Genomic DNA, 9,973 nt, shown 5'->3' with positions numbered 1-9,973 from the left:
GCGCTGAGGGTCTGTGTCGTTACGGACGGGACAGGACGGGATGGTGTCAAAGTCGCCCCCAGAGCTTTCCCCTTGTTCGTTTTTGCCTCTAGTCTAGTCTGCTTGTTAGGATATTGTGGATGCCATCATTGGTCAATTAGGATAATTAGAACTTGAAATATTTTGTTCCAGTAGTATTAATATTGTGTCTCGAATAACTTATTAAAGCACTTGGCAGTGGATGATTTAACGTGCAGCAGAAATGGCCATCTCCTCAGCTTCCAGTCTGTCTCTATGGGATGGCAGCATTTCCTGCTTCGGGTCCATCAGACCCGAAATACGGGTGAAATAAAAGGGCTGTTGTAGAAGAATCTCGCTTGCAGTCTCAGGTGATCAGTTCTCTCAGCAGCTCTCTGGTCATTAACTCGCTGGTGGGGGAATGCTTCCACGTTGGTATTTCTAGTAGCAGGAAGTACAAGGATACTGTCAGTGATGTTGAGAGGGTCTGCTGAACGCCATTCAGTAGCCATGCTAATTCCTGCATGTTCTGGGTTTTGTTTTGGTTTGTTTTGTTTTTTTTTAATAAGGGCAGTTAATGATGGAATCAAGGGGAAATGGCTTCAAACTGGAAGAGGGTCCACTTAGATTAGATATTAGGAAGAAATTCTTTCCTGTGAGGGTGGTGAGACACTGGCACAGGTTGCCCAGAGAAGCTGTGGATGCCCTCTCCCTGGAAGTGTTCAAGGCCAGGTTGGATGAGGCTTTGAGCAACCTGATCTCGTGGAAGGTGTCCCTGCTGATGGCAGGGGGGTTGGAACTAGATGATCTTTAAGGTCCCTTCCAACCCAAATTATTCTATGATTCCACTTACACACTATTTTTTTTAACACAGTATTATGGCAATGCCTGACTTTTTAAATCAACAGAGTCAGTAAGAGCATCAGGGAAGACACAGTCAGACTTTTATGCTGCTGCTTTAGGCTATTGGACAGAGTTTGTCTTCCAGATCTGCACGTGTTGATGAGAAAATGAAGAACCTCCTCCCAGCTGCTTGTTACTATCCTCCTTCCAAAGTCTGCTGCTGACTGAGATCCGTCAGCTGATTAAACTCTTAAAACTAATCCAGATTGCTGGGAATAATGCAGGTTAGGGAGTGGTCCTCTGAGCAGTTGGACTGGCAGATCTTTGAAGCTAGTAACAGAGGGAAGACTGGGGGGGTGGAAAACCACTGAGAATGAGCCAGTAGTTTTTAATGAAGTTTGCTATTGTTGTATTTGTTCAGAGTAATGAAAAAACTATGTAACTGTTTATCCTTGGTTTATATTTCCGATGCTTCCTTTATACTGATACAAACATGTACCCTGTTGAGCAGAAAACTGATTTAGCTGTCTGTCAGTCATTCCCCCCCAAAATTAGCTTTCAATTGGATCAGTTTTCTCATCAGTTTAGTAGCTGGCTCTGCCAGTTCCAGAGCTGGATCTTGAGAAGAACAAGAAGGGGCAGATAGAACCAGCCCTGTTTGGTGGGAGCCCACACTGATGTCCGGCTAAAGTGACTGTGGAATTGCACTCTTGGTAATGGTTACTTTGGGTTTCTATGTGGAAAGAGGTTTTACAGTACTGCCCTGGAGCTAAATTACGATGAAGGCATCTTCAGCAAATGTTTGGGATGGTGATCATAGGACTCTTTACTGTATGGTTGTAATGAAAATGTTACAACTTGTGGCTTCTGTCAAGGTGTTAAGTGTTTGCAAAATACATCCTAAAATTCTGAAAATAATGTATCCAGTAATTAAAAAAACAAAAAACCCAACAAAAACCAAAAAACAAAACAAAGCAAAAAATAAAAACAGAAAAAGAAAAACATTAGTGTCATCTAGGAGCCTGTAATCTTAAGTGCTATTTTTATAAGATAAATTTACAGAAATGTAATATGATAACTAGAACTTTTCTGTGCTTCTAATTGATAAATCAATTTTAGGCAATGGTGCCTGGAAGCAAATTTAAGAACACTGAATTGATATTACCATGTGAATGTGAATGGAAAGAATGCTGCTTTGGAGGGAAATACATGGAGGAATTTTGTAATCATATTGCGGAACACTTGGAAGAGCATCTACAGCATCCCCTGGAAACAGCAGGTCATTTATTTCTCATCTGTCACACAGATTGCATTGCAGTTTGGAAGATTATTCCTAGCCTAGAAAATAAAACTGACTTCAGTTTACCTGCATTGCAGATGTTCATAGCTTTTCTAAGGCCCAGCTGCGTGAAGCCCTTAGACAAGGACTTACACCTGCTTTTTGCTGAGTATTCAATTGCTCTGGATTTTTGTTTGTATTCATAACTATTACTAAAATGGAAAGAGACTGGAGAGGTGATGTCATGAGAATTTCTGCTGAGGATTTTCTTTCTGAGATTAGAGTCTCAGGAGGTGCAATTGTCTAAAACAAATTTTAGGAAATTGTTTTTGAATGGCAGAGTTCCCTTTCAGGGAGCTGGCCTGCTGCTTAAGAATTCAAAGGTTGAAGTAGCAGTTGTATGAATCTTTATAGAAAAATAGAAACTTTTATTGTTTGTATGTTGTTTGCCTTATTTGGATACATACACTGGTGTTATTTTCTGTCAGGTATTGTATTTTACATATTTTTAATAGTATTAAATGTGCTTAAAAGGAAAACAAAAAAGGTCCGATTCTGCAGAAAATTCTAGGCAGTCTTGGTGGATGTCGTAGCAATAATGTGCTAGACTTTTTAATATAGCTATTTTGGCTCTTGTGTATCCTGCTCTTTATTCTTAACACTGTAATCAAATATAATTACAGGTGTAGACATTTTAATTAAAGGTGAATGAGTTTTAATTAAAGGTGAAAAAAGTAGAATTGGACCGACATTAACAAAGTCTCTGTGACCTAAGCTCAAGAGTATCGTAATATATACCCAAGAAAATACTTATTTTTACAAAATTTGCCTATTGAGTCTATGAAGCACCTTTCTGCAAAAAGTTGTCTTTTAAGGTACAAAGCACTCCAGTACTGCTGCAGTTGTGAGACAGTGGAACATGTGTTTCCCATGGAGATTTGCCATTTTCATCTAGTGCGTTATCAGTAGGCAGCAATTACCAGCTTCTCTGCTAAGGTTACTTACCGACTGTGAAGTTACTCCAGATGGAAGTACTATTGGCATTCTCACTGTGGTGGCACATGGTTGCAGATTTCATGCAGTGTTCTGTAAAATGTGACTTCTTTCTTGTGTTTAGAGCAGTACCAGTGTTCACAAAAATGTAAACAACACATGTAAACCACATCTGAAATTCAAATTTTCTTTCTCTTTGTGGTGACTAAAATGATCTTTTTGACAAAGATGCAACTTCTCTTGTATTTTAAATGCACATATGCAAAACTTTAATATACCCAGTTTAAATCAATGATAAATCAATGAACCTGGTAGTTTGTAGAGAGGACCAGAGTGTTTATTGTTTCTCTGAAGACAGGCAACAGAATACCTGGTTTCCTTGGTCAGTTGAAAATGTTTTGGGGTTTTTTTTACTGGGACAGAAATCAGACATTTGCAACAGGCTGTGTGTATAAGTCTGGTGTTCAAATGTGGCCAACGTTGGTTTCAACTAAAAATGGTTTTTATCTTGGTGTCCTATATGAAATAAAATAATTCTCAATTTGGTTTTGACTGAGCTATTTCTGTATCACGTAAACCAAGATGATTAGCAGTTGCTATATTTTTTTTCACAATGTTAACGTAAATAGTGCTGCCTATATATTTTTTTTTCTGCTTTTTGGAGGTGTTTGTTCCTGATCAAAACTGGCTTCATAGTGATCTGACATTACAGGGAAGCATTTTCTCTTTTCTCTGTCACTGTTGGCCTCAGAACCTCAGCTGTTATTTATGGCTAGTGAGCATTACCTTTGCATGCACAAACATGATGCCTTTCAGATGACATTTTCTTACCATCTCCTTTTGTGTAATTGTTGAGCAAGATACTTTAGAGAAAGTAGTAGTGCAGGAAAATTGTCTGTCTGGTCTACATTAATTTTTTCATGTTGTATGGGTTTTTTGTTTCATTTGAGTTAAGTGATAGAACTGAAAATAAATAAAATACTGGTGAAGAAGAAACAACTGAAACAAGCTGTACTGTGGAAATCAGAAAACCTGTAGAACTAAACAGCTTTGCAAACCTCATGTGGGCAAATCTCATGTAGGTTTAGTAATGCTGAACTACAAATCAAAACAAAAACTTCAGTGTTTTTCAAAGGCCTTTGATCCTTTTTTCCTTAGGCCTCTCTAAGCTTTTCAGTGATTCATGGGTTATCATCCTTAAATCCTAGTTCTTTATTATCTATTACTTTTTCATATCAAAGTTCTGACAAAATTAATTTATGACATAAACTTTGCATTTTCATGTTATAAACAAACACTAATAAAGATGAAAATATTTTCTTGCAAGGCGATGTCAGACTGGCGGTGCTTTACACAGGTGTTCTGTCCCTCACAGGCACCGCATCGTTGAATTAGAGTCAACGTGATGTTGGAGTAAGTACACTGCAGTGATGGAGTGAAATGACTTGTTTTCTGATGGTGGTTATAGCCCCCTGCTTTGCTTTGCTTTGCTAACCTTCTCCTTACTAGGTCTAAAGTTATTTCCAGTTTCCTCTTTATATTTTAGCTTACAGATTGTTTGTGCCATAGCATATATAAGAGGTGAGTGCCTCCTCATCTGTATGTTATTACTGGATAGAATGTCTAGAAGTATCCATTTGGGTCTTTGGGCTTTGAATTTAGAATATCTATACTCATATAGTGCTTCAATACCTCACTTTTCATGAATTTTTCTTTACATGAAATAAGGAATGACATGAAAACCTAAGAGTGAAGTCTACAGAGAGAGGTAATTCCATTGTTGAGTTAACATGTGAGAAACTGCATTTCTGTAAATAAAGGCTTTTGTTGTCTAGTGAATTAAGCATGGAATTACTCCATTCTCTTCTTTTAAAAGCTATAAACTTAAACATATAATACAGAGCATTATTTATTATAACTTTTGCATTGTTTGAATAGCTTGATTACAAACTATTGTTACAAATAAACCTTACTGCCATTATGTCTCATAGCTTATAGGAATCATATTTCTTACAGTAGTTATATTTAATGCTTTTTATTACATACCAATCAGCCTTTACATGCATACAGCTATGATTGGTTTATTTATTTTAAAAATTAAGAGGTTCAGAAAAACTTCAAAGCCCTCAGAATATGATTTTGCTGCATGTGTCACTAAGCACAGTCTTTTGAAAAACATGCTTAAAACCCAAGAAAAATCTTCCTGTTAATTGATTTCATGTTCCATTTTTCATTTATGTAAGTGGGCAGTTTTGGCTGATGGAATCTTTTAGTCCATAGCATTTCACTAAATCTTTTTATACATGTTTTTTCAAGTTCAAACTATGTTGTGAATTTTTTTAATTGCAAGAATGTTTCCCAACTTAGTAGGCAGGCTAGACTAGACCCAGGAGGTGGGGTAGGGCACACTGCAAAAGAGGGCAGGGAAAACTGCTTACCTTTCCCACCCTCCTGCAAATATGTTCCCACAGTTATGAATGTAATTCTCTTTGAAAATCACCCATACAGCTTCCCCCAACTCTTGTGATTCCTCCTACTGTCTCAGATTCAGTTTCCTCAAAGGTAAAGAAAGCTTCTGACTCAGGCAACAGCCCCAAAAACTTCTCTCCTGTTTACATATAAAGAAATATTCAAGAAAATTCCAGGGAAACACTTAAACGGATGGTGCCAACAAATTAAAACAGGTTTAACCCCCATATGGTTACTCTGATTAAGAAGTGAAGAGGTTTTCGATCACTTATAGTTGATTCACCTTAATATGCCTGTATGTTTTCATATACGCAAGACCTTGGATTTCTCAGATCGTGTTTCAAGCCCTTCAGAGGAAATAAGGGCTTGTCTCTCTCCCTCCCCAAGGGAGCTATTGTGAAATACATTGGAATATGAATTTAAAATGCAACAGTTTGCCTGTGTTAACTCCTCCTGTGAATGCTCTATTCTGCACAAAGAATGCCTAGCATCTTAGTTTAATCCACTCTACTAAGATTAGGATGATTAAAACGAGATAATATTTTTTTTAATTTATGTACATTTTTCTTAAAAAAACCCAACAACCTTTAAATTTGAATCAACTGTACATTATCTGCAGTGAAAATGTAAGCCTAAGGAGTTTCACTTGCTGCTCATTTCCTCTCCCCAGTGTTTTGATTTGTTTGAAAGCCAAATCCATTCTTTGTCCCAGTTCAATGTGTAGCCTTACAAAATTGTGCTAGCACAGCAGAGAGGTTAAGGGGTTAAATTATCAGGAACTGAGAGGAATATTTTGAATTGTGACTGATGACAGTGGGCAGTTAACTGGTTGACACCTCGTGTTACTTGAGGAAGATGCAATATGCAGTCTACTTTCACTCTGCAGGTGTGGATTTTTGTGGCGTGAGGCGGAGGCTAATTAAGGTTTAGTCCCCCCTGTCATTTAAGTACTGACTTGTGGAGTGCTGTGTCCATAACACCTCATTCAGTTTAATCATTGTGCAGCCTTCCCATTTCTGGTGGAATTACCTGCACAGCCTTCATAGCCTTCTCGTGAGTAGGAGCAGGTAGAAGTGAAGGGGAGGGAGAGGGTAAAAATATAGCAAAGAAATCAACAGAAATACATTAACAGATACATCCCTGCCCCAAAGAATGGGCAGCATTCCCTCAGTTAGTCTAGACAGACTTTTCAGCTACTAGATGGCAGATGAAAATTCAGGACCTGGTTTGTGTGGTGGATATTGCAGAATGTTCTACATTTTTGTAGTGGATGTAATTGTTTCTGTGTTGGTGTGAGTTAATTAAATGTTACTGCCATATTTACTGGTGTCCATTTGGTTTCTAAAAACACTTAATTCTATGTTCCTGTCAGTTGATTTCCTGCCAAAACTATCTTGTCTTCTCCATGCTTCTATTTTGTTTTTAGGTTACCTTCAGTTAACCCAGTGTGGTTTTATCAACATGTTGCTATTCATGCCCATGCTACTGAGAAAGAAACTGTTACAGATCAGAAGAAAGGTGTTTACTGTCACTGGAAAGCTAGTTCATATTAAAAAAAAGAGTTCCATTTCAGAAAGTATTTCACTGCAGTGTTTCTTATAAAATTCACATAGTGCTACATATTGCATAGGAATTTGTGAGAGATCTTCAGATATTTTTTCATCTATCTTAAGTAGTTGCACAAACATTTATGGGCACCACGATTTGAGTAGAATAGTTCCTGTCATCCACGAGGTTGCATGCTCTCAATTCCCGATTAGTATAAGTTGAGAACTCCCAGCACTAAACAGGTTTGGGTTTCCTCATAATTCTGCCTATGACTGATAGTTCACACACCATTCCAACAGACTTTTCACTTGTATTCTACCACTCAGCATCAGGATGTCTCCCTCACAATAATTGTCTCATGGTGAGCTTACTCTTTGCTTTCTCTCATCCATTGCCTTCAAATCAAGGGAAGCACACCTACTGCCATCCTAGTTTTTCTCAACTCTGTGGTGAGAAAGAGCATTTTTAATGCATACTCTATATTGCTGGCTACCTCTTGTGTTAAAATTATTGTCATGGCTTCAAAGCTGATGTTCTGCCCTTGGCTCTTTTGTAGAAGCTACATTCCATTGACAGTCTTTCATAGCAGATGCCTTGATTGTTTGAGTAAGGGCTAAACTATGGACTGTCATTTGATGTGCATGCCATTCAGCTTCAGACCTACAAAGTGTATGAGCAGGACCTCTCCAGAAGAAAAGACTTTCTGCTGAAGAAGAATAATGAGAGAATTTGTGGGACTCTGGTCCTGGAACAGATCATTCATTTAAACCTTTCAATTTGTCTGTGTTTTGTAAAATGTGTCAACAAAGTCCAGGTTTGGTTGGAATCCTCTTGGTGAACCCCCCAGCTCTGTGTCTTTTCAATTCACCTGTTAAAGTTACTTTTTGGGTTAGCTGTTCACTGCAATGATGACAAAATCCCATCAATGGGTGCAAGGCGACTTCATTTTGTCCTTTTTTCCCTCTTGAGATTAGCTGACAGATGCACTTTTTTTTTTTTTTTGGCTGGGGAACTCACTCCAGTGGCCTCATAGTGGAAAAACTGTAGTTCTTAGAGGAACAAAAACCACACGCCAGTGTGATCATAGCTTTAGAAGATATAGCCTATTAGGACAGGTGAAGGGGATCCTCTGACTGTATAGCTTAAACTACAGAATGGGGAAAAGGGAAATGCAGAAGAAAAAGGAATATGATGTGTCTTCAAACACGTTTAAGAAATGCCCTCCTGTTAGGAACAGTGAAATCATCAGTTCTCCATGTCTGTGCTAGAAAGGATAAGTAACAAGCTTCAGTTGTAACAAGAGAGGTGCAAGTTTTAAGTTAGGAAAGCCATTTTAATCGGGTATTTTAAAATACTGTAGCCGTTGCCTGTTGAAATTATAGAGGTTGTCTATCACTGACGAACTGAGAAGACCTCTTTTGAAACCAAGGTATAACTGATCCTGCCTCAGAACAAAAATAATAGGTCCTGGGTTTTACGGAGTCTGTTGTGGGCTGTGATGTTGACATTCAGGGCAGTGGTGTGCCTTTGAAAGTGACGTGCAGAATCACAATGTCCAGGCAGTGAAAGACAACTTTTCATTTACACCCCCAAGCTTAACAAGCAAGCACAGGCCAGTAAGGTCTCGTCTCTGTGAGGAAGCAGCTGTCAAGAGAACTAGGACAACAGATAGGAAGTGATCAGGCATTTCCAGGGACACTCAGTATACTAGCTGGTGGTCCGAGTTGGTTTGAATTTCTGAGGGCACAGCAAAAGTGGGCTGCTCCACAGGGGAAGGCAAACTGAGAGTTAAGGGTGACAGGCAGGCAGGGACCTCACTGACAGGGTGCAGTCTCAAAGAACCTGAACAAGAAGAACAGAGCAGGTCTGGTGATGCTAGCCAGGGTCAGCTGCAGCCCAGTGATCACTAGCCAAGTCCACTGTTAGAAGACAGGTCTGAGGTCAAGCCAGGAAGTCCAGATAGCAAGTCAGAGGAAGCCAGTGAGGTGCAAGGCCCTGTGCAGTGTACCTACCTACGGGGTGGGTGACTGCAGCTCCCAAGCCAGGGAGCACAGGGTGTGTGAGTGGAGGCCCCACATGAGGCTTGTCACTGCTCTTTCTCACAACTTAGCTGTTTTCAGAGAAATGTGGTAGAAGCTTGAACAGCATCACCGTATTAGAGCAGACTTCAAACATGGGCAACTGATCTCTTAGAAACTGGCTGCAGAGGAGGATTACAGAGAAAGATGGTTACAAGCTGGTCAGGGCAACCAGAGGTTCTTGGCAGAGTTCGCAAAGGGAGGATGCAAGAGGGAGATTCAATCTGATGTCCTGTATATTGCATTTTCAATCTGGGGTTAAACAGAGACAGAAATCTTCATGTTGCACTGGAAGAATAATCGGTCCTCCAGCTTCTGATCCACACCTAGGAGCTCATCCTTTTTCTATGGCCCCTCCTGATCAGAAGTATCCTGTACACAGTAAAGGTGAAAGAGGCACTGAAGATCCTGTTTCCTCACTGTAGGCAAAGTGAGCTTTTAGGATTTCCTCCGTCTTTTAATCAGGAGTGTAGTGTTCTATCCCTTTACTAAGTATATTAGTCTGGAGCTCAGAACTCCTTTCTAGGAAGTTGCCTGTATTCTACCTGTTGGAGTGGATATGGGTTGCTATCAAGGTCATTACATTCTTGTTCTACTTGAGAGAATGTCCTGATGGATATTAGAAATGGAACTCACGATGCACATACTTGGTTAAACGAACTAGGCAAATTCTTTTTCTTAAATTAATTTTATGTATTAATTTCTGAGATCTAAAGGTATCCAACCTGACATTGAGTTTGATTCACTTGATTACTCTTATCATGTG

At 39.2% G+C, this 9,973-nt stretch overlaps 1 protein-coding gene across 1 annotated transcript in view; it reads left to right on the top strand.

The window, feature by feature from the left end:
- Positions 1-1,962: 1,962 nt before the first annotated feature.
- LOC114818400 (histone H4 transcription factor-like) overlaps positions 1,963-9,973 on the top strand; it is a gene marked incomplete at its 3' end in the record, with an annotated part of 16,572 nt that continues 8,561 nt past the window's right edge. The window contains 2 exon segments of the mRNA XM_029084056.1: positions 1,963-2,288; positions 7,008-7,123. Of these exon segments, the coding sequence (XP_028939889.1) occupies positions 1,963-2,288; positions 7,008-7,123 (442 nt within the window).

This window comes from Antrostomus carolinensis, unplaced genomic scaffold, assembly GCF_000700745.2.
Source record: "Antrostomus carolinensis isolate BGI_N321 unplaced genomic scaffold, ASM70074v2 scaffold26243, whole genome shotgun sequence".
NCBI lineage: Eukaryota > Metazoa > Chordata > Aves > Caprimulgiformes > Caprimulgidae > Antrostomus > Antrostomus carolinensis.
Note: the sequence above shows the minus strand (reverse complement) of the source record. Positions and strands in the feature narration are given on the sequence as shown.